The sequence below is a fragment of the Electrona antarctica genome (assembly GCF_951216825.1).
Source record: "Electrona antarctica genome assembly, chromosome: 11".
NCBI lineage: Eukaryota > Metazoa > Chordata > Actinopteri > Myctophiformes > Myctophidae > Electrona > Electrona antarctica.
In genome coordinates this window covers 12812811-12839309 of record NC_136792.1, presented here as the reverse complement: position 1 = coordinate 12839309, position 26499 = coordinate 12812811, and the positions used below count along the sequence as shown (strand labels likewise).

The 26499-nt window shown below is 41.6% G+C and overlaps 1 protein-coding gene across 4 annotated transcripts in view; it reads left to right on the top strand.

Annotated features, from left to right (window-relative positions):
* The window catches only part of drd2a (dopamine receptor D2a), a 205444-nt gene that overhangs the window by 167516 nt on the left and 11429 nt on the right, over positions 1-26499 (top strand). For all 4 annotated transcript variants that reach the window (XM_079515036.1, XM_079515035.1, XM_079515034.1 and 1 more), the window contains exons 3-4: positions 10514-10623; positions 24586-24722. In XM_079515036.1, the coding sequence (XP_079371162.1) occupies positions 10514-10623; positions 24586-24722 (247 nt within the window). The remainder of the gene's footprint in view (positions 1-10513; positions 10624-24585; positions 24723-26499) is intronic.

Genomic DNA, 26499 nt, shown 5'->3' with positions numbered 1-26499 from the left:
GTACAGTATGGTACAGTACAACATCACAAAGGTTTAGCCAAATATATGTGACTTGATTTGATCGAGAGACTGCCATTGGATTTTCTTAAATCTTCGCAGGGAATCATAGCTTCAAATTGACATCTTGGATGTTCAGTTTGACCCACCAGTTTTGGAGATATGGCTTATAGAAAAATGTCTTGCAGGAGTAGTGATCTGTGACTTTAGGGGGCACTGTTTTCCCTTCATTCCTCCATTAGTCAACCAGCAGTGTTACCATGTCTGCTTATTATAATTAGTTGGCCTTGTTTCTAAAGAAAAATAATGCATAGGCCTACAATTTATAATAATTTATAACCTGTTAATAAAAATGTATTTGACAAAAATAAAGTGTAGTTGATTATTTGTGCTTGTTTCTAAAGTGTAGTTGATTATGGAGAGTTGGTAACCAAGTGGACCCTTATTAGATCTTTAACTATCGAGAGTGTAGAAAGAAACCTTAGGTCCATTTTATTTTATTTCCTTTTACACTCTCAATATATACATAATTGTTAAACATTATTAGTTATTAAATTGATGGCTGCCATCTTTGATTTTCAAGTGGCTCGGTTTCTTAATTCAAAGAGTGACCTTCAAAGATAATTTGTACCAAATTTCACGCTTGTGTCACCTTGTGAAAGATTCTCTCACAATATGGCTGTTAGCCGCTGTACTATGTGTAGCGAAGAGGCAAAACTAATCTGGGAACGCAACGAAGCAGGCTGGAACCCAGGCTAGCTATTTAACCATAGAACACTAAACGTAACTGTTGTGTAACCATCACTAAACCTGGGTATATTTTACCCAATGAAAAAATATACAGCAATACATGGCAACTTAAGGTCCTCTTCTTTAATATTTCATCATGACTTTTCTAAAATAAAAACAAAAAATAGATATTATAGGGGAGCCATATCATATGGGGTCAAAATGGGTGAAGAAATGTGGGTATTATTTAAAAGAAATATTCCTAAAAACAATAATGGAGCTGGGAAGCTACTGAAAGACCCACCCACCTCAGACATCAGCAACATTATGAAGATTACATTAATATAATTGTCACCTGGGTTTAATGTTCTAGGCCTAGCGTTACATTGTTTTTTAAAACAGCCAATACATACGAGATGCGTGTCAGACTTTCCTGGCCTTGCAGAGAGAGAGAGAGAGAGAGAGGGAGCAACACAAATGATTGATAGTTATGAATCAAATGGATACTTACAGGTTTGCAACTCTGACTCTGTACAAATGGGCCTATATGTGGTATTTGGTTCCATTTACACTCCCTGGTCCATGGCCTAATGCTAACTAAACTAGAGGTTTCAAATCCCTGACTTGAAAATAGGTAGCCTACAAGTTCACAAATGTGTCGCAAAGCAACATGTTTATTTGATTTATTTTGCAGCTATTTTTCAGCTTCTGATTGCTTTGTCACACAATTATTAATCACATACATGCGCACGCACGCACGCACGCACGCACGATCTTTGTTCTTAAACAACAGGGGGAGTGGCTCTTCTCAGCACACATAGCTGCTAATCCAAACACTAGCACATGCTGATTGAACATACTCTCGCGTAGCCAGATACTATATACCCCAATCTCAGAATGCTATCTAGTCTGGAACTGCACCTCCCGAAAGCCGAGAAAAGAAGCTTAAAAAGAACATTTAAAAATATCTTTCCATTTTATATTATAATTATGGGTGACCAATATCTGCTGTCGGGCAGAAACCAGATATCGTCCAAAATATAAAACAATCTGAAAAATAAATAATAAATAAATAAATATTGTATTACTGTATGACGAAAAGCATTTAGAAAATTGTGTGGGGCAATAGTATCTGGGATCACGAGACTAGGGACTCTTTTTGCAGCAGAGGTTCAGGAGAGGAAACTAACTACAGTCCTGACGTCACTCGCTCATCCCCTGGGTTGCAGAAGTCATTTCTCTATGGAGAATAACATTGGGTCATCTTTGGGTCATCTCATATAAGAATTGTGGTCCGAAAATAATCAAACTGCCTCTGCAATATTGTCGGGGAGGTGGCTCTGTATCATTTACGATGGTCAGTCACTCATATTTGATACAGTTTGTTTCTGGCGGCAGTAACATTAACGCTTTCTCAATTTCAGTTGATGCTTCATAGCCATATGAGTGAAACCGCCGGGATCATTTGTTTATTTTTGGAACACAGCTCTTATTTAACACAATATAAAAAGGCTATGGGAATTCAGAATGGGGTAAAAAAAAACGCAACCCAGGTAGGATGTGTAAATTGCATCAGACTCGGTTAGGCTACACAATTTCCTTCACAATGTTTGACAAATAGAATCACATACTGTACAGTATAGCCTACTTGTCTTCACGTACAGCAAGTATTTAACCACTGAAACTCTCTAGACGTGCTAGTGTGCTAGGACCGTTTGGTTTCTGTCTACACCAACATCAAAAATATCCAATCTACAAGCTCAGAGAGGGTTAGGGTTTTGGTTTAAAGATGATAATGAATGAGCTGCGGGTGAGAAGGTGGGCGGGCAAACAATGTTCAAAGCACATTTGTTTGATTTACTTCAGATGATGTAGCAGCATAGGAAATACTAACAATAAGTAGCCTAAAGAAAGTGAAAAAAACAGCAAAAAAGTGTCAGTAGTTGTATGCTTACAGCATAATAAAAATAGATCAGCATGCAGTATATGTACAAAGTGCATTTCAGCTTGGCATCTACTGGCAGTGTACACCATCAGCATTTAGCCGCCACAGTGTCTTATATGAACACCTTACAGTACCTTAGAGTATTGAAGAACAGTCAAGGATATCAATGTGCAAACAAAGTCAGGAGTGGGAGGAGGTGTGAGGGGCAGGGGAGTGTTTGACCTCCAATGACAGGAGAGTCAGGAGAGTTGGTGACAAAAGCAAAGAGTAAGTAGACAATAACTGGACTTTTCAAGATGGCGGCAAGCTAGACGGACGTGTGTCTCTCAACTCCGCAGCTTGTTACAAATTAGTTAACAAAAAAAACAGACTAATGGAAAAGTGAGCAGTTTTATTTAAGCAACCTGATGATGAATAACAAAAGAATGCCCAAACGAGGTGGCAAAAACCAAGCCAAGTTGAGCTTTGGTTCTGCTGGGTCCAAGGAAAGCGGGGAAGCTAATGCTAGCAACATGGCTGGGGCTGAGAGCTCGGGAGCTGAGGGGGAAGACACGGGCCGTCGCTCAGAGAGTGCAAGTTGCTCTATTCTCGAGGCTATCAAGGAGATGAAATCCGAATTCTCACAAAAGTTAGATTCAGTCATGTCGGCGATTGAAGGTATGAAGAAAGAGGTCGGAGATTGCAAAGAACGAGTCAAGGGTGCGGAGACTCGCATCTCTGGCACTGAGGACATTGTTGCTAGCTTACAGGCTAAGGTCCAGGACCTGGAAAAGAAGTACAAGCAAATGGAGCTAAAGGTTCTGAGCGGAGAAACAAGGTCCAGAAGATCCAATGTGAGATTGGTAAATTTGCCAGAGAAGACGGAGGGTTCTGATGCTTGTGACTTTCTCGAGCAGTGGCTGGTAAAAACATTGGACTTAACGTCGAAGCTAACCATTGAAGTGGCCCACAGGATTGGGCCGAGAAGAGAAGACAACGCTCCTCCGAGGACTCTCATCATGAAATTCCTGGACAATAGAGACAAGGTGAAGGTGATGAGGGCTGCTCGAACCAAGGGCCAAATCAAGCACGGGGATACATCTATAAAACTTTATCCCGATTTAACCGATGAGGTGCGCAAGCAGCAAAAAGTTTTTGACTCTGTCCGACAAAAACTTCGAGAGATCCCTGGGCTACGTCAAGGAATAATGTTTCCAGCTAGGTTATTGGTGACATATAAAAACAAAACTCAGTCCTTTGACAAACCAGCGGACGTGGATGACTTTATTCGACGAATAAAAGACGTGTCTGGAGCAGTCAGCAGTGGAGCCGCGGAGAAGTGAGGATGTGAGGTAGGCTGGCTAGCTAGCTAGCCCGAGGCAGCTAAACCAACACGGGGCACAGAACTTTTTATATATCCCTTTAATGTATTTTTTTCTATACAGTAAACCGTGATATAATTTTGATATGTTCAGATCATAGTTGTGCTCGGCACGCGATATTATTTTATACTGAGTTGTACTCTGAATGACGTTAAATGTTTTGGTTTTAGTGTCTCGATTTGTTTTGAATGATATGCTAGCTTGTTGTTATCTTGGAGCTACTGTTAGCTGAAGGCTAATATGTTGGGGGCCGTGGGGGTTCTTTTTTTCTCCCCGTCTTTGTTTATGGTTCAGGCTGATGTTGTTTTTTGGTTGGGGAAGCTTTATATTATTATTATCCTATAACTAGATCGTGTGGTTTGTACTTATTATAGTAATTGGGGATAAATGATGACACTATAGTACCGTGTCTCGGCACGGGACTCAATTTCCCATGATGCATCTGGGTCCCGGTTTTGTATTTCAGTTCCGGATCATTGTACAGACCTAAGGGTCATCTTAATTTTGAGGGAGCACCACTGCTGGTACCCTCCGGTACTACACCCGGATTTATAGTATAGCATTTTGTGTAGTGTCCCCTGCCACAGGGCTTTCATGGCACAACTTTGAAGGGATAGATTGCAGAATAGTGTACTCTTTTGGTACACATTTATATTTCGTTTTACATTAAATACACAATCTAAATTTAAAAGAAGGCAATGGGTGGGGGGGGGGGGGGATTTAATAAAACCAGGAAAACTATGTTTTTGGATAGTTCACTACTAAGGGTTGTGTGTGCACATGTATGTATATGCATGCATGTGCGTGTATGTGCATGTGTATATACAGTATTATTATACAAAAAATAATTTATTAAAAAATAAAGTATAATTATATTATATATTTAAAAAAAAAAAAAGAGAGATGGGGGAAGGGAAAAGATTAAACATCGGTTGTAAAAAAAAATATTTTATTTTTTTTATTTTTTTATTTTCTGCTCAAGGTCTAATACTATGGTTTAAATTCTGTTTTCACTTATATTGGGGGAGGGAGAGTTTATCACGAGGCGAATGGTGATGCTGGGTCATTCCTCACATTGTGTGGAGTGGTCTTTAACCTTTTTGAAGTGGGAAGCAGGGGGGGGGGGGCAAGCCTACTCGATGGGCTCAGGGGTTTTGGGGTTTTTGTTTTTCAGGCTCACTGTCGCAGCCTTTGTTTTCATGTTATGTGTTTATTTGTTTGTTGAAGGCACTGCTCTAAATTCAGGTTCAGAAAAGTCATTTGAGATATGTGATTATGGCTAGAGAATTGGAGGTTAAATTCACTTCATGGAATTGTAGGGGTTTACAAAAAATCAAAAAGGTTAAGCAGGTGATGGGAAGGTTAAAAGATATCCACTCGAGTATTGTCTTTCTCCAGGAAACGCATTTGATACTGAATGAGGATATTAGGATTAGGAAAAGATGGCGAGGGGAGGTGTTTTCAGCACCTTTCACTTCCCAGGCTAGGGGGGTCATGACTCTTATACACAAATCTATCCCATTTAATGTTACTAAGGTAATTGCCGATAAAATGGGGCGATATTTGATAATTCAAGGTAATCTTTTTGCAGAGTGTCTTATTTTGGTAAATATCTACGCACCGAACAATGATGACCCAAAGTTTTTCAGTAACTTATTTATATTATTGACATCTCTTGGGGGTCATTATCTGATAGCGGGGGACTGGAATGTGACCCCTAATCCTACTGAAGATAGATCTACTCATTCAGACAAAACTCACTCTAAAAGTAGGGAAGTTATTCACCAGTTTTCCAAAGACTTAAATCTTAGAGACATATGGAGAGATAGAAACCCTGGTGTATCTGCATACTCATGCTATTCTAGTACATACAAAACGTACAGTAGAATTGATTTATTTCTGGTTTCTGCAAGTCTTGTAAATAGAGTTAAGGACTGTGTGTATGATAGTATCCTAATTTCAGATCATGCTCCTAATAGTTTGATTTATGTAGACCCAGGTCGGATGCGGGACCCCCCTAAGTGGAGGTTTGAGCAGAGATGGCTCCAGGACCCTGAGCTGATAACTTTTTTGGAAGAACAAATAGACACCTATTTTGCTACAAATACGGATGAAACATCGGCAACTATAAGGTGGGAAGCATTTAAGGCTTTTATTAGGGGACAGATTATACATTTTACGAGCTCCAAAACAAAGAAAAACAAACAAAAAGTTATATTACTGGAATCAAAAATTAAAGCTATGGAAGGTTCTTACTTTAAGAAGCCTTGTCCTAAATTACATCAGGAAATATTATTATTACGTGCACAATATAATGAAATATCCGCTTCCAAAGCAGCAGCTAATTTGTTAAAGCTCAAACAAACTATCTTTGACCAGGGTGAGAAGTCTGGCAGGGTTCTAGCCTGGCGCATTAAACAAATGCAAACTGAAAGAGCAATCAACATGTTAAAAAATGATGTTGGGGAGACGATAGAAGACCCTATCCAAATTTGCGAGGCATTTAGAGATTATTATGGTAAATTATATAGCTCCGAGACAAATCAAGAAGATGTAGTTGAGAGCTCCTTTTTGGATGGAATTAATATTCCTAAAATTCGAGAGGAAGACAGTAAAAAGCTGGGGGCAGATGTGAGTATTGGTGAGATTTTGGAGGCAATGAGTAATATGAAGTCTGGAAAAGCTGCAGGGCCTGATGGTCTGCCGATGGACATTTATAAAAGATTTGCGGGCAGATTGGCGGGACCCCTCTTGGACATGTATACTGAATCTTTTGAAGAGGGAGTATTGCCTCCCACTTTGAGAGGAGCCCTCATTATACTTTTGCCAAAACCTGGTAAATCAAATGATAGATGCGAAAATATGCGTCCAATCAGCCTCTTAAATTCTGATCTTAAGATACTTTGCAAAATACTTGCAAAGAGACTAGAACTTATTCTACCTGAAATTATAGATGAGGACCAGAATGGGTTCATGGTGGCCCGCCAGGGTTTTCACAATGTAAGGAGAGTATTGGATTTATTGCATGTCCAGGAGGGGGCGCCAGATACAGCCTTTTTATCTCTCGATGGGGAAAAAGCTTTCGACCGCGTAGAGTGGCCGTTTCTATTCGAGCTTCTTGGTCGATTTGGCTTGGGGGAGAACTTTTGTAAATGGGTAAGACTGTTGTATAACGATCCATATGCAGAAATACTAACCAACAATAATATATCTAGACCGATTAGGATCCATAGAGGCTGTAGACAGGGATGCCCTTTATCACCACTCTTATTTTTGATCGCAATTGAACCATTTGCAATTGCTGTAAGGGAACATACACTAATTACAGGTATTAATATAGAAAATCTAGAGCACCGCATATCTTTATATGCTGATGATGTAATATTATTCCTGAAAAATTTGGAGATATCTGTCCCAGCTATTCTGGATCTAATAACTTCGTATGGTCGCATATCTGGCTACAAAGTAAACAACTCTAAGTCATCCATTATGCTTCTGAACTCGGAAGAAAGATCAAACCCTCCCGGTCATGTTCGTCACTTCAGACCAGTAAATGCCTTTACTTATTTGGGAATCCAAATCGTGCCAAGGTTGGAAGAGGTTGTGAATGCCAATTATGACCCAATTTTAGCCACAATCGAAAATTCAATTAATAGATGGTCAAGTCTTTCAATATCTTTGATCGGCAGAATTAATATACTCAAAATGAATGTACTTCCCAAGCTATTGTATTTATTTCAGAACGTACCCTTGTCACCTCCACCAAACTTCTTTTCTAGAACCAGGAAATTGTTTACCAACTTTATTTGGAACAATAGACGTCCTAGACTTAGATTGTCCTTACTTTATCTACCCTATGATAGGGGAGGATTACAGTGTCCTAACTTGCTGTGGTATTTTTGGGCAGCTCAATTGAGAACACTAATGTTCTACTTTACAACGGATGCGGCGCCGGCATGGAAAGATGTGGAATCAAGCTCCTTGAAGTTACCACTCCCCCTTTATATTTACTCAGATACTTATAAAAACCTAAAAAGAATTACAAGCAATCCTATAGTTAAAACAATGATTGAAGTCTGGCATGAGGTTAATATATTTTTGGGAGAACATCCACGTCTCTCTCGCTTCAGCCCAATATGGGGTAATAATCAATTTGTGCCAGGTAGAGCTGATGGGGGGTTTAAATTGTGGGCTGATAGGGGAATAGGTCAATTAAGGGATGTATTTGAGAGGGGTCGGGGGAGTATGCTCTCGTTTGAGGAACTGGTCATTAAATATGATATCCCTCGCAAACACTTCTTTAAATATCTGCAACTGAGGGACTTTATTAGAACTAATCTGGGGCAATCCATGCTGGCCCCATCCATGTCTGTGCTGGAGAAAGCTTTGGTTAATGACCCATTCGGAAGGGGGTTAATATCAGATTTCTACGCCCTATTGGTTGACTTTTCTCCGGAATCCTCGGAAGATAGGCTTAATGCCTGGAGAACAGATATTCAGGAGGATTTAACAGTGGAACAATGGAGTACGGCTTGTGCACAAGCTCAATCCCAGACTGGGAATACTCGTCTAAAACTTCTACAATACAATTGGCTTATGAGAGTGTACATTACACCAGTGAAACTTAATAAGTATAATTGTAATATTCCAGATGTATGCACCAGATGCGGTGAAGATAGAGGCACATTGTTCCACTGTCTATGGTCCTGTCCAAAATTGATTGAGTTTTGGGGGAAGGTCGGGCAGGAAATACAGAAGATTTTGTCAATAAATATTGTACCAGAACCAAAGTTCTTCCTGCTCGGTCTATATCCGGAGGGACACAAGATAAAGCGTAATGAACAAATGTTTATAGATATATGTCTTTTACAAGCTAAGAGAGTGATAGCATTGACCTGGAAGAGGCCGGACAAACCAAGTATTACACAGTGGTTCAGAGAATTGTCTTTATGTCTACCTTTGGAAAAGATTGCATACATTCTTAAGGACAAACAAGAAATGTTTCAGGAGGTGTGGGGCCGTTTTATGAGATACATAAAGAACAATAATTTGTCACATCTAATGGATGGAGCTGAAGAGGAGTAGTGCTGTTGTTGTTGTTGTTTTTTGTTTTGTTTTGTTGTTTTTGGTTATTGTTGCTTTGCTTTCTTTATATCAGTAATTGTCTTGTACTGTTCATTGTTGTTTTTTGTATATGTGTATTGTCATTTGTGTGTAAAAAGGAAAATAAATATATTGTTGAAAAAAAAGTAGACAATAACTTTTTAAGAGGATTCAGGACAGTGGCGGGCCACAGCTTTTGTCAAGTTCAACCATCACTTACTGAGACCTTAGAAGAGGCACACGCACGCACGCGCACACACACAATTTCTCTTTCTCATACTTTCTCGTTTCTCTCTTTCGCTCTTTCTTTCGCTCGTTCTCTCTCAATCTCTCTCTCTCTCTCTCTCTCTCTCTCTCTCTATGCTGCTGAAGGAAATAAAACTCAGTTTTAAAAAACAGTTCCACAGTTGCTGTTGCTGCAGAAAGGGGGACGCTTTTCATCTGTGTGCTGTCACTGTTTCTCAACCAGTGACAGCAACCAGTCGTGGTCCATGGCATAACAATGTTGTCGAAAATATACCATGTACCTTCATGAAATTTATCAACAATATGTTTACATAATATTTCATGAGTCCGTCAAATTGTGATTTTTTTTTACTGTAAACTAATGGGGAAAGGTCACGCACGTCCACTCACCCTTGAACTCAAGTGACGTATAGCTCCGATGCATAGACGAGTTTGCACACCGTAGCTCCCTCCAATTACATTATTTTGGCATACACCTACAAGTGAGGTTTTGGAGCACACTGCTCTTCTTCAGAACTGTCTGAAGAAAGGTGGATGCCACAATGCCACAATACAGTTATTGAAGGGAGCCGCAGTGTGGAAACTTGACTGTGTGTAATGCCCGCAAATCGAACCCCGGTCTTCCGTGCGGGGAAGGTCATCAAAGACGGAGAGCCTTGGATTTCTTGGAAGTCCACACTATTTGGGAATTGAGTATAGTCCGGCAGCCGAGGTGGACGGGTGGGAAATTTGGTATATAGCATGTGACATGTTAGAGCCATTGATCCCTGTAGCACTTCTGTTTTCTCTTTTTAACTAAACACTATAGTGTTTGTTCAGTAATAGCCTGGGTCTCCCCATCTCTCCAGCTCTTTAGTACACAGAAAATACATTTTCAGTTTGTGATGCCAATGTTAGCCAATCAGGAGAGAAAACTCCAGGACAGGATTATTCTGAAATTGGAAGTGATGACACAAAGAAACGAGCTGACAGGGTTTCTTTTTCCTTTTTTGTTTTTGTTTTTACTGTAACACTATGACATTGAAGATGATAAATGATAAATGATAAAACGCTGGTGTAGATCACAATGTGTGAAGGTACTTATTCTGCCATGATGATGATGATGATGATGACGATGATGTTCCTCTTTCAGGTGGTGGGAGAATGGCGTTTCAGTAAGATCCACTGTGACATCTTCGTCACACTGGATGTGATGATGTGTACTGCCAGCATCCTTAATCTCTGTGCCATCAGCATCGATCGGTGAGTCTGTCGCACCCGCCAACGCACGCACGCACGCACGCACGCACGCACGCACGCACGCACGCACGCACGCACGCACGCACGCACGCACGCACGCACGCACACACACACACACACACACACACACACACACACACACACACAGATCGTTGTGGTTAAAGAACAAAGGGAGTGGTCAGATTGGTGGCTCTTCTCACCACATATGGCTGTGTGCTCTGAGAGCAGTGTTGATTTTTAAAGAAATGTTTTATTTAGTTTTAGTCCTAGGGCTCTAGGCCCGAGGGAAACTAGAAACTACTGTAATTACTGTATAGATACTGTATACAGCACGTGGCCTAATTATTGACCACTGTTTGCCGGTTGGGCTTGCACGCCATGTTTGACAGTATTAGGTGTTCGACAACAAAATAAACCTGCATACTGTATTCAGTTACAGAAACTGTTATTACAGGAAATGCATTTTGGTGTCACTGACCTAAACGTATAATTAGTTTAGAGAAAGCAGTGTGCAGCATTCTCATCTTGTCTTCTTGCGTGTTGGCTGCTTTCCTACGCACCTCTCCTATCAAGTAGGTGATGTGCAAATGGACTTCTTTTACTATATGAGGTGTTACCAAATCCTTTTCTTTCAGGTGGCATCCCATTAACCACTCCACCTCACCTTCTATCCAAATTACTGTCACTTTTATTTCCTTCTAGTCATATTTTTTTTTCTTCTTTTGAAAGATGCATATAATGTGCTGGTTATTTGTTCAAATGTTTTTGATTATTTAGATGTGCATTTGCTTGATCACAAATGTACAGGATATCATTTACAGTATATGGCTAGGTTTGATGTTTACCTGGTATTTGGAGTTTCTTTGAGGCATTATATACCGTTGCTTTCGGGCAGAAACCTCTTATCTCCATTTTTTAGATGCCACGCCCGAGATAACAAGATTAATCTACCTTTGTCCAGGTCCGAGAGAACGTGATTTGATTAATTGGCGTTAATCCAGTGTAAAAAAAAAAAGAAATAGCATTTCTTTTAACATTTTTAGCTAACCACCGCTAGCGTCCACGTAAAATGTCCAAATTCCCTGCGTGCATGGACGCACGCTGTCTTTATTGACATTGTGGCTCAAAATTAGATGATATAGGCATGATCGGCGCGTAATAAATCATTAATCCAACCTCCTGCTAATGAAAACGCAGATCGCAGTGCTAGCAGGCCTCGTTGGGCCTCCGCAGAGCCGGGGGGGGGGGCTCGATTTGTTTCACTTCCACCAAACAACAAGACCGCCGTTTCTTCGCTCATGTTGCAAATTCGACTGGTACCTGCTACCTAAAGCATCTACCGCCCCCTGGCATCCAAGGAGTTAATTTAGTAAATGAACGTCCTACTTGATCATACTACAACATCACACAAAAGCATCAAAAGTGGCAGATGTGGCATGGACGGTTAGCTCAACTGTTCGGGCACCTAGGCTGCAGAGCCAGCCTGACGGCGTGCCGCGGGTTCGACTCCCGATCCCGACGGCCTTTGCCGCATGTCTTCCCACCATCCATTTCCTGTCTGTCTACTTTCAACCTATCAATAAAGGCAGAAAAAAAAGCCAAAAAAGATATCTTAAAAAAAGTGGCAGATGTGTGTTCGAAGCGTGGCGCGAAGCGACGCACTTTGAGCTTGTAGAGCTGCCACTTTTGCTATTTTTTTAATTTGAATCCCGTACCCATTTTGGACATATGAGGTTTCCACCCGACAGAGACGACGGTATACTTTGTTGTTTGTGTAGTAGGGTTCATGCATACTCTGCTTCCTCTGATCTGGCACTTCGTTCCGCATAAGAGCGTCTGCTAAATGCCGTGAAATTGTAAACGGAGCGTACTCTGTATTTCCAAAGCCCTCATGGCTCTTTAAATGAAACCCACCTGCTATACTCAGAGTTGTCTTATCAGTCACAATTCTATTAATGTTCTTATTTTTTCCAGTACAAATACAGACAAGGTTGGGGATGAAAATGTGTTTGCGTAACGAAATATGGATTATGCGTTTCTTGTCTGCTGTGCTCCCTGGGGCCAGAACTCTCTGTATCTGCATTGAGCCGAAAACATGAAAATCATGACACAAGAATAGATTAGGTTTCAATTATTTGGCCAATTACACTTTCGAACCACACATTAAGATGGCAGTGACAATTTGTTTGATTAGTTTTCTTTTTTTTTCTAAAATAATATTGGCTAATTTGTGAAGCCTGGAGACACGGATAGAGATTGTGTCTGGTTAATAACTGCATAAGATTAATCACATTGCACGCACGCACGCACGCACGCACGCACGCACGCACGCACGCACGCACGCACGCGCACGCACGCGCACACACACACACACACACACACACACACACACACACACACACACACACACACACACACACACACACACACACTTTATTTTTTTGCCTGTGGGTTAAATAAAAAAGCTGGGTCTGGTGATATGAGCACTATTAATACTTTATAGCTGACAATACATAATAGTGTGATGACTCATACAGTAGGTTAATTAAAGTGCTGTAGTTCACACAAATGGAAAGCAGAAAGCATAACATTAACATTATCTCAATAGATTGTCTCAACTGAGAGTATGTTTCAACAGAAGCTCTGAACAGTTGACAGTTAAAGACTAGGGGCTCCATTTTCGTCACCGCTAAACCCCTTATCCCTAAACGTCTTTGCATTTCTTTACTATTTTGAAAAACATTTTTGAATAGTTCAACTAGCCAATCTACATTGACACGTTGTGAGCTTGTAGACTGGCCATTTTAACTATTCAAAAATGTTTTGCAAAAGAGTAAAAAAAGGCAAAGACGTTTAGGGATAAGGGGTTTAGCGGTGACGAAAATGGAGCCCTAGGTTCCCTATTCTGTTCATGTCACAATAGGCAATCGTTTGAAAATAGCAGATCTACAAGCTCACAGGTAAGCTTACAGGTAATCACAATACATGACAGATCGGGCACATTTTCAGGGAAGAGATGTTATGTAGAGGTGGGAGAAAAAAGGAATATAGTGGTTCGTGTAGAGAAACTGGGTCTATACAGTACATGCCTGTAGTGTAGTGGGCCATGTGAGCATCACACATTGATAGGTTTCTGGGTTAAGTCACTTAAGTGTAACGAATTCCAATGCCATAACATTTCTCTTCTTGACAATGTATGCATGTACAATTCATGTTTTATTTATGAGCGAATACCACCCCCAGCCACATATGTAAATGTTATGCATTCAGTAGTCATTTACATTAGCCAATATGTCCAGACGGACTCAGCAGACCGTTGGTCCATGGGGCTTTGAGGTGATGATTGCATCCATTCGTTTGCACATTGAGACATGTTGCTCATGTGACATAATGCATGACCCTCAATAAACCCTAGCGCAGGGGTGTTCAACTAGATTAGGTCGGGGGCCCCAACTGTAGAATGATTGTGTGTGGAGGGCCGCACAGCGTGCGGATTCTACAAATGCATGTTGTGTTCAAACACAAAGATTTATGTAGGCTAATACATTTGTGCACTGTATGAGCACAGGGTGATATATGTCTATACAAGTATATGCTATACCTTAGAATAGACCTATTTGACAGAACGAGCGTCAACGAGCACTAGCTGAAAACACACACACACACACACACACACACACACACACACACACACACACACACACACACACACACACCTTGAATATGGTGATAAATATAATTTAGCATTTCTGTCATTATGATAATCTAGCACTTTATATATCGCACACATCATACCTGTAACTTTTTCTCTCTTTTTTTTTTGTTTTCTTTTGGAATGTTTTTCAAGGGCCACTAGGGGGCCCGCGGGCCGCCAGTGGAATAGCCCTGCGGGCCTAGCGTCTCTATGCTGGGCATGTCATAGGCATTAGGCAAACTTTGTGCAGAAATAGCAGATCTGTTGCAACGCTTTGTGAGCTTATACTGTAGATATAGGCTGTTTTAAAAATAAATAAATAAAACTGAGTGTGGGCAAAAAAGAGTGTTAGCTTGGTAAACCATCCTATATAACTAGTATGTATAATTGCGGCATGCATGTGTCCTCAACTTGCATGCCAGCAGTGTGGGTTAATTAGCAACATGCATTATTTTGTTTAGAAAGTTGATCCCCGGGCCGGACCCCACCTCCACCTCCAGATATACAGTTGGAGGCCATCGATATTGTCCTTTTCTTTTTGCTGAGGTTTGCGTGATCTGCACAAAAGGACAGTTAACCCATTTTAAACATTATGTTATAATTTAGCTATTGAAAAATAGCAGATCTACAAGCTCGTAGCGCGCCACTCGGTGGCGCTCTACGAGCTTTGTAGGTCTGCTATTTTTGAAAAATCGTGAAAATATTTATTTCAGAAAACTGGAGGATTTAGAAGGATTTTTTAAAATTTTGAGGTCAGGCCTAAATGGGTCAAATGATAAGGGACAATATCGGTGGCACCCAACTGTACTATACAGCACGTGACTGGGACCCCACCTCCACCTCCAGATATACTATACAGCACGTGACTGGGACCCCACCTCCACCTCCAGATATACTATACAGCACGTGACTGGGACCCCACCTCCACCTCCAGATATACTATACAGCACGTGACTGGGACCCCACCTCCACCTCCAGATATACTATACAGCACGTGACTGGGACCCCACCTCCACCTCCAGATATACTATACAGTGACTGGGACCCCACCTCCAGATATACTATACAGTGACTGGGACCCCACCTCCTCCTCCAGATATACTATACAGTGACTGGGACCCCCCCTCCACCTCCAGATATACTATACAGTGACTGGGACCCCACCTCCAGATATACTATACAGTGACTGGGACCCCACCTCCTCCTCCAGATATACTATACAGTGACTGGGACCCCACCTCCACCTCCAGATATACTATACAGTGACTGGGACCCCACCTCCTCCTCCAGATATACTATACAGCACGTGACTGGGACCCCACCTCCTCCTCCAGATATACTATACAGCACGTGACTGGGACCCCGCCTCCTCCTCCAGATATACTATACAGCACGTGACTGGACCCCACCTCCACCTCCAGATATACTATACAGCACGTGACTGGGACCCCACCTCCACCTCCAGATATACTATACAGCACGTGACTGGGACCCCACCCCCACCTCCAGATATACTATACAGTGACTGGGACCCCACCTCCACCTCCAGATATACTATACAGTGACTGGGACCCCACCTCCTCCTCCAGATATACTATACAGCACGTGACTGGGACCCCACCCCCACCTCCAGATATACTATACAGCACGTGACTGGGACTCCACCTCCTCCTCCAGATATACTATATACAGCACGTGACTGGGACCCCACCTCCACCTCCAGATATACTATACAGCACGTGACTGGGACTCCACCTCCTCCTCCAGATATACTATACAGCACGTGACTGGGACCCCACCTCCACCTCCAGATATACTATACAGCACGTGACTGGGACCCCACCTCCTCCTCCAGATATACTATACAGCACGTGACTGGGACCCCACCTCCACCTCCAGATATACTATACAGCACGTGACTGGGACCCCGCCTCCTCCTCCAGATATACTATACAGCACGTGACTGGACCCCACCTCCACCTCCAGATATACTATACAGCACGTGACTGGGACCCCACCTCCACCTCCAGATATACTATACAGCACGTGACTGGGACCCCACCTCCACCTCCAGATATACTACACAGCACGTGACTGGGACCCCACCTCCAGATATACTATACAGCACGTGACTGGGACCCCACCCCCACCTCCAGATATACTATACAGCACGTGACTGGGACCCCACCCCCACCTCCAGATATACTATACAGCACGTGACTGGGACCCCACCTCCACCTCCAGATATACTATATACAGCACGTGACTGGGACCCCACCTCCACCTCCAGATATACTATACAGCAGGTGACTGGGACCCCCCCTCCACCTCCAGATATACTATACAGCACGTGACTGGGACCCCACCTCCACCTCCAGATATACTATACAGCACGTGACTGGGACCCCCCCTCCACCTCCAGATATACTATACAGCAGGTGACTGGGACCCCACCTCCACCTCCAGATATACTATACAGCACGTGACTAGGGCGGCTGTGGCTCAGGAGGTAGAGCAGGTCGTCCAATGATCCATGGGTCGGCGGTTCGAATCCCGGCTCCTCCTGTCTACATGTCGAAGTGTCCTTGGGCAAGACACTGAACCCCAAATTGCTCCCGATGTGCTGGTTGTTACCTTGCATGGCTTCCGCCGCCATCGGTGTATGAATGTGTGTGTGAATGGGTGAATGTAATGCACAATCTATGTAAAGCGCCTTGGATAAAGGCGCTATATAAATGAACCATTTACCATTTACCATTTTACTGGGACAATATCCAGGATAATTATGTCAGGATTGAGGATGTACTTCATGTTGTGTGTGCCAGAGTGGGCTGCATGCAGTGTTTAATTTATGACTTTGTATGCACTGAGCTAATTAGCCTCATATTTTACAGTGTATTTTACAGTATTTTACATATTTTAGTCGTGGAAAGTAACTATACATTTACTCAAGTACTGTATTTGTTTTAAAAAATTAAGAGTTTCGGTACTTCAATTATATTTTGTGTCAATATACCTTATTTGCACAAGGACATTCTTGAACGCAGGACTTCTACTTAAGTAAAGAATTAGAGTACTTCTTCCACCACTGGCGGATATAGCAACAGAACAGACAGAACAGACAGGGACTGATATCATTATGGCCATTTTCCTCAGTAACAGTTTTGGACATACAAGGTTTCCACCCGATAGCGATGATAGCCAGGACATTGTACAACCATCCTCATCCATCACAATAAACACAATACAGTCACTGAGGCAGATTGCAGACCATTTGGCCAAAGAAATGGCATCCACAACGACAATAGGCCTATCTCACAGAATTTCCCCGCCCCCTTAATACGCCCCCTTTCCGAGTTAGTGGTAATTTAAGAAGTCTACAACTTTTGTTTTCTCAAGGTAAGGTTTGTTCTATCTGTTCGAGCTGATTTACCATCTTGTTTGCTTCATAATAATATTGGTCTGTCACATTTTTACATTAGGAAATGTACTTAGATTCTCCAGAGAAAAAAACGTGTAAAGGGTAATGTTAAATGACACCACTATCTACCGGAAGGGGGCGTGGAAAGGGGCCTGTGAAATAGGCCTATCGGCAACAATGGCAAACATGGCATGTTTGTTTTACATCAAAAATCATAATCATGAATACTAGAATATTTCACTAAGCACAGATTCTGACAGAGGGACCGTACTCAAGTTCAGACTTTAGTAGTTCTTGAGAGAATAGATGATTGTTGCACGTAAATCAAACTCACTATTCAAAGTTCACAATTTTGACCTTTAATTATACCAGCCAATCAGGGTTTGTATTCTGTGGTGTAAGTAATGCATACAACTTCCAATCATTGGTGAAAATGTCATGTCTGTACCATTCACCGTCTCAAGGGAATTTGCTGAACCACGGCTGAGGGAGAAACCTGGCGCACAAAAACTATATGGTTTCATTCAGCGCCTCAGGCTTTAACCCTTGATAATGTCATGATGAGATAGCACACATTATTCTTGCTTAGTTCTATCAATATTCTGCAGAATAAATTATAGATTCATAGGTTCAACAATAAGATCCATAGAAAGAACCGGATAGCTGGTTTACAGGCTTTCTGCATGCCGCAAGGCTGAGAAACTAAATTACAATCAAATCAATGGGTCAGAGTCGGTACACAGCTGCAGATCTCAGCCAGCCCAGTGAGCCCACTCTAATAAGGTCAGCCATGGTGTGGAGGTTAATTGATAAGGTCACTCCTGAGAGTCATGTAGGGAATTGGATGCAACCTCTTTCATGTTGACCGCAACCCCTACAGAATGAAGCCGGTTCACAGGCCACATTTTGCTTCAAAGGGATATCACAGACACTGCTGAGTCATTTAGTAAACCATAATTTAATCCTCCGTAATGTAATTGCATTCCCCGTTTGCGGGGACCGACTGTCCAACCAAACAAGGTATCTGTTTCACTGTTTTGGCTGTATTGCCATGGAATGTGCTGTGCACCTTTCTGTGCCCAGAACCCATACTGATTGTGCTGACCCCATTACGGGCTTTTCTCTACAGTCGGATTGCCATGAAACCTGCCGAGCGTGTTCATGCTCCTTGGAGGATGAACCTGGCAGATTTTTTGGGTGACCGTAGGTCACATTTACTATGAAAACCTGCATCTATGTGTGTTAGTCACGCCTCCATATATGGTCACGCCTCGTGACATCATAACTCCATATATGGTCACACCTCGTGATATCACGCCGCATGACACGTCACGCCACCATATATGGCCATCGCCATATATGAAGATCACGACACTGACCTCATCTAACGTCTTACTGGTTATGATACTATGATTTCACATCAAATCTTTTGATGTTCACAAATCAAAGTGAGTGACTGTATGGCACCACCGTATCTTCAAAGCCTGATCCAACCCGACAACCCCTCCCGCTCACTCAGATCAGCTAACACAGCGAAGTTGTCCGAACCTTCCGTAAAAGATTTTGGCTCACATTGTTGTGTATTAGCTTGTCTGACACCTTGATCGAGCTGAGACTGAGAGTTACTGCAGTTACTGCACGTATGCAGCCAAACGCTGGTGCTAGACCACCGCCGGTCGGGAAAAATAAATAATTAAATAAATAGACCAGTCATCCCCCAATAGTTCAGACACTTCTGACCCCCCGCTCCGGCGCCCCTGGCTCAAACGCTATTAGGAATTTAGGAATAGATTTTACCAGAGACGGAGATAAGAGACAGCGCCACAGACAAGCAATAGAAAGACGGCTACAGAAGCCACAATGGAATTATGACTGGTACGATTATTTACATGTCAACTGCAACAATAATAAACTAGAGGTTAATCTGTTTAATCTTCCCTCACATCCAGAGTTTGTGTGTGCATGCATGCATGCATGCATGCATGCACACACACACACGCGTGACACGCGCACATGCACACACACAGACAGGAGCACTGTCTTTTCACAGCACCACTATGGTTTGTTTTCCTTCTGTGTGTGAACGTGAGCGAATGTGGGTAAGGGCCAAGGCGATGACTTTATAAACTTTATGCAGAAAAATACTGGGATTGTGAAATCAAGCGAGCCCCTCATATTTTGAACGGATATATGTAATTATTGCGGTGAATATGCACCCTTTTTGAAAATAAATATATTACCCCCACATAATCTGCCCCATTTGGCTGATTATGCAATGAATTATGCGATCGCATAATCACGTTTTTCTGGAGGGTCTAGATATACTAAAATGGCATGCTTGTACATTGCTTCTGTGTCTATTCTGCGTATAGGATCACTCCCTTACCCAACCTGTGAAGTGGCCTGCAATAGACAGGACATTGGACACTGGAACAAATTAACAATTACTGTTACAAACACCAATGTTGTAGCTATTATGTATGGTCAAAGTGTGCCTTTTTTAGACTTTTTAGTTGCCACTACATTATGGGTTTCATTCTGTCTCCATTATGCACAGTACTCACAACTATCACCTCCTATGTTCCTGATACACTACCCACAATTATTGGCCAGGAAAGCGGAACAGAGCTGGGGGGTGCAAATGTTCTACACACACTGCAAAGGATACATTGACATTTTAAAATGGTTGGTTATTTATTTTTTACCATATCACTATGTACACTGTAAACTCAAACTCGAAATGTCAAGGTGCCCCCTTAAGCTCATTTTTATGTGCATTTAGAATAGGCGTACGTGTGAAGAAGGAAGAAAAGCTTCCAGCTACAGTAGCTGTGTACCTTACACTGGGGTTCCCAAACTTTTCAGGTCGAGTGTGTCTAATTCTGTCCTGCATACACCAAGCAAGACACTCCTATCCAACTTTTAGAGATATTACACTTTTAATTTCATTCAATGAAATTTTCATTTCAATGGGGAAATGCCTTTAGCTACAGTGGAGCAAATGCTTATTGGGGCGGCCGTGGCTCAGGGGTAGAGTGGCTGGATGGTAACCGTAAGGTTGCCTGTTCGAACCCGGGCTCCCCCAGAGTTAGTGTCGAAGTGTCCTTGAGCAAGACACTGACCCCTAATTGCTCCTGATGTGCAGGTTGGTGCCTTGCAGGGTTTCCGCCGCCATCGGTGTATGAAATTGAATGTGTGTGTGAATGCGGGAATGTAATGCACAATCTATGTAAAGCGCCTTGGATAAAGGCGCTATATAAATGTACCATTTACTTATTAGACCCTAGTAACAACATATTAGACCCTAGCAACCACCTATTATACCCTAGCAACCACATATTAGACCCTAGCAACCACAGTGATACCCTATAGCAACAACCTGTGCGTGCACACGTGTGCAGTTTGTTTGTTTACAAGTCACAGAGAGCATCAAAGCTTGTGGCCTTTTTCTATCTAACCTATAATGTTTTCAGATACAAATTTTAGTGTGCTGATTAAGTTTAAAATGAGTAATACAGTATCTGGATATCATCTTGAATGAGATTAAAAACTAAACTACTAATCAACATCAGCGGTGTTGGGAACCAAGTGAATGAAATCAAGATTCATTTTTATTCATGCAGGACTCGACACGTCATCACGCAGCACGTTTTGTCGTTTTCGTTCAAAGGAAGCAATTCAATTTAGATTTTATGGACTTTTGATGTAAAAATAAACACAACTTGAAATGATCCCATTGTTTTGGCATATATTGTTATAGGTATGCCCATATGATGACCACGGATAAGCTATAAAAGTGTGAAAAACACATTTTTCATTTCCCTAGGTCTTTAACAACCCCCTCCCCCAGCCAGAATGAATAGACCATGCATCAATAATATTGATCTATTACATCACATTACCCACACTGTACATAATTTGATGTTTGATGAACAGGTAATTGTGAATAACGCTTTCATTGTGTTTCTGGCAATGGACATATGAACAACAATTTGCACACATTACAGCACACATCAACAAGTAAAATTATCAACAGGGAACAGTACAACACGTGACAATAAATTAACCAAAATATACCTAATGACAAATAATTATGACAAAAGCCACGCACGCACGCACGCACGCACGCATGCACGCATGCACACGCACACACACACACAAGCAGTTATTGTTGCGACCATAGGTCACAGTTTACTATGAAAACCTGCATTTCATGTCAGTCAGTCCGTCGCGCCACATTTCATGTCAGGCAGTCCGTCACACCTTGTGACATGCTCCATATATGAAGATCATGACATTGACCTCATCAAACCCTGGATATCCATACATGGAGAAGACTGGATCATCACCTACATTTGCATATATGGAGCCGGCCAGCAACTCTACATCTGACCCCACAGACACCAGATTAATAGTTTAACTCCTGCTTCTTAACTGTGCCGTATTTAGGGTGTGCGTGCGTGGGTGCGTGCATGTATGCGTGGATTTGCGAGAGAGAGACAGAGAGAGAGACGAGGGTCGAGCAAGATTACGGTACTATGCTCTTCAAAGTCAAAAATGAAATCATGACTTCTTTGAGGTTTTAAGAGGGCTCAAACACATGTGGACATACAGCACAAGATCACATCTTCTGTGCTGTTTTTGTTCTGAGATTGTTTGGTAAAGTTCAGGTCGGCTAGAGGCTAGACAAACATTTGGAATGAAACTACAGTAGCTGGCAGTGCATGGGTAAAAAGGGCTCCCTACCGCTAGCCTTTCTTTCTACACTGAGCCTTTTATCACTTGGAAATGTCTCCCTCTGTAAGTAAGTAGAGTTCATTTGTATAGAACCTTTCTCAGACATTGACAGTCACAAAGTGCTTCACAAATGTAGGAGCTCAAAAGAATGAAACAACTGCCATAACCTATATGAACTAAATGAGTTAAAGGAAATCACAACACAAAGAGCTGTAATCCCAAAGAGCTTGTAAAAGCCTGTTTGAACAGGTGAGTCTAGATGTCCAAGGGGGAGATTGTTCCATAGTCTAGGGGCAAAACTCTGATTATTTAGTCTCGTGCGAGGGACACCCAGCAGGCCCTGTGATGAGGATCTCAGAGACCTACTACTGGAGACATATGGGTGGAGCGAGTCACATATGCAGGTGCCTGGCCATGGAGGGCTCTGTATATGATCACAAGAACCTTGAAATGGCAAGTGGATTCAGAAATGGTTAGGGAGCCGGAGACCAGTGGCAGAAGAAAAAAGACACTAAAGGGAGAAGGTGACTTAATGCTCATGAAGCCCTCAGTCCATCTCAAGTGAGTCTCCTACTGAGCAGACGGATTATTGGCTTAAGAATGCCACAAAAAACAAAAGGTCTCCATGGATTAAAGGCTTCGTGTGGTGTGTAATCGATAGACAATAAGTCATTTTTGGGGTAAGCTACTCTTTTAAGCAGTTCCCAAAACCCTTCTCAATCAGGGCCCACTTGAAAGTCTCAAAAGCGGTCGCTTCTCGATTATTACGACATTGAATCGAAAATGTAATCAGCAATGGCTTAGAGATAAACCCTAGTTAGGAGAACTATAAGAAGGAGTCCTCAGGGCTCTGTTTGCAGGACAGAACACATGTTGTTGAGCACTGATGAGGCCTGCCCACTTTGCCCTTCGTGCTGTTGGACGTACATGTAATGGTGCTTAAGACAATAAACCTATATGACACTTTACCAAGACATGTGATTGCCTTTATTTGTTCTGACATCCTGTTAGTCCGACCGATTACTAACAGTATACCAAACCGTAACCCTAACCGCAGCCTTAACCAGTCACATAGGTGGCTAACCGTGACCTCAGTCTTAACTGGCCATGTAGGTTGCTAACCCTAATCTCAGTCTTAACCGGCCATGCATCAGTCTTAACCGGCCACATAGGTCGCTAACCCTAACCTCAGTCTTAACCGGCCACATAGGTCGCTAACCCTAACCTCAGTCTTAACCGGCCACATAGGTCGCTAACCCTAACCTCAGTCTTAACCGGCCACATAGGTCGCTAACCCTAACCTCAGTCTTAACCGGCCACATAGGTCGCTAACCCTAACCTCAGTCTTAACCGGCCACGTAGGTCGGACTAACGAGATGTCAGACTTATGGGCAGTCCCCTCTGATTTAACCCATTGAGACCTGACTCCGATTCTACAAATGTCTTCTAAATGAGTAACTCTCGCACTTTTTCAAAAAAAGAATTGTCAAACGCTTCTGTATCTGCTATTTTTGAATAGCCAAGCCAACGTAAACATTTTAAATGACACAGATGCTTTCCCGGTTTTAATGGGTTGAATACAACTTCATACAGTTAAGCACCAAGACCCTTCGTACTTCAACCCCAATTAACTTTAATTTGTCTTAAATTGTCTATCGATAAGCCTTGAACTAATGGAGAATTTCTGTTTGTGTTTATTCTTTCAGAGTGAATGAAGCTCATTAATAGAAATAGATTGTCATCTCCATTTTTATGTTTTATTTTTCCTTCCCTCCTCATACAGAGATGAAGATGCTGTTGATTTCTCAATAAATGTTGTCTCATGCACTCACCCTGACTGAATATATGCATTATAATTTAAATAAAAACCCATACAGTACAAGGGTTCAGCACCAATATAGAGATACTGTAGTTTTATTTTAAATAAACACTTGAAAATAACTTTTCCATTTCTATCAATTAGTCATGCCATAAAGCCTCGAATGGGATGACTGCGAGGACTTCTGTTTGTCATATTCCCAGTGAATGAAGGTCATTAAATAGATATTCATCTCTGTTTGTTTGTTTTTTTTACGTATTTTTGTTCCCCGTCTCTCTCTCTCTCTCTGTACAGCTATACAGCCGTTGCCATGCCGATGCTGTACAACACTCGCTACAGCTCCAGGAGACGGGTCACGGTGATGATATCTGTTGTGTGGGTGCTGTCGTTTGCCATATCGTGTCCTCTGCTGTTTGGTCTGAATAACACAGGTACAGACACTCACGCACGCACGCACGCACGCACGCACGCGCACACTAGGGGTGGGACGATATGGGTTCCTCACGATACCATATATATCGCGATATTAGGCCCTCGATAACGATAATATCACGATATTTGATATATTGCGATATTTGCGATATATCGATATATTGTATGAAATTTCATCAACGATATATCATGATATCTGCAACTACAAAATACTTGGAACTGAAAAAATGCAGCATTTTGTATTCCCACAAAGCTGTGACAAATCACCATCCAGTAATTCAGTACTTCTGGTTGCTGTGGAATCTGAGTGGGATTTGCTTTATTTTAGCTGTCATTACCTCCTTTTCTAAACATGTTGTTCATCACTTCATTATGAACAACATTTCAAATTTCTAAAAAAAAAAAAAAAAAAAAAAAAGGTTTTTTGTTTTTTCTGATATCAATATTTTAATAATCAATATCGATTATTTATCGCGGTAGGACGTATCAATATATATCGCCATATCGATATTTCAGCACACCCCTAACGCACACCACTATACTATGCATTCAGCAGTGGTGGAAAGTAACTAAGTACATTTACTTAAGTACTGTACTTAAGTACAATGTTGAGGTATTTTTACTTTACTTAAGTACATCAAATCGTCTGTACTTTCACTTCTACTCCACTATACATTTCAGAGGCAAACATACTTTTACTCCATTACAATTATTTGAAAACTTTAGTTACTATAGTTACTTTGTAGATTTTGATTATTATTATTTGTTAAAACATACATTAACCACTTCAGCCCTATTTCAGACATTTAAAAATAGCCGATCTACAAGCTCACAATGTGTCGCATCATGACGCATTGTGAGCTTGTAGATCTGCTTTTTTCAAAATGTTTTTGTATACATTTGAAAACTTGAAATGGGACATTCTGCATAGAGAGTACTTTCTACTTTGGGTACTTTTAAGTACAGTACACGCACGGAGTGGTGGTATTTCTCTCTTCTCACATTGCGATTAGATCTGGACAAATCGTTGTTAACCACTCACGGACCAGCCCGTGGTACGCTGTTTATTTATTTTATGAACTTGGTTGTGCAGGGATTGATATTGTGAATTGCAAATGCAGAATTTCTGAAATATATATATATATATATATATATATATATATTTTTTTTTTTCAAACATTTTGAACGGTGACTTTTGGGGTTTATGAACTGTGAACTGAGTTGTTCTATTTCTGTTTGAAAATCCAATAGATAAGTGTCAAGGGTTTGCATTTTAATGTGTAAGTCCTTTGTGCGGTTGCACGTGGTTACACTCAGATGAGGAAGAACTCATAACTAAAAAAGGAGGAATAATATTTAGTCTACCTGGCGCCCTACTAACTAATGAACTGACCCTAAGTGGAAACCGTTAATATTTGACAATTTGGTCAACTAAAAAAGGTCTTAAAAGTCCATATCACTACAGAAATGTGCAGATACCCCACATGCACTCACACTGTATGTTGGTTTGTTTACTGTTGAGTGAGAAAACAATGTTGTACATTAAGCTAATTATCTGGGAACCACCCAAAATAATTTGGGGACCCGACTCCCAGTTTGGGAACCACTTTTACTTTGCTTTACTTTCACTTCAATTGTTTATTTCGACGGGACAGAGAATATTCATGAACACTACAAATATAAAATGCAATGTAAATACATTGAATTAGCAATGATGCTACATTTCATCCGCAGTCCCCACACAAAACATACATTGCATTACATTACGGGACAAGG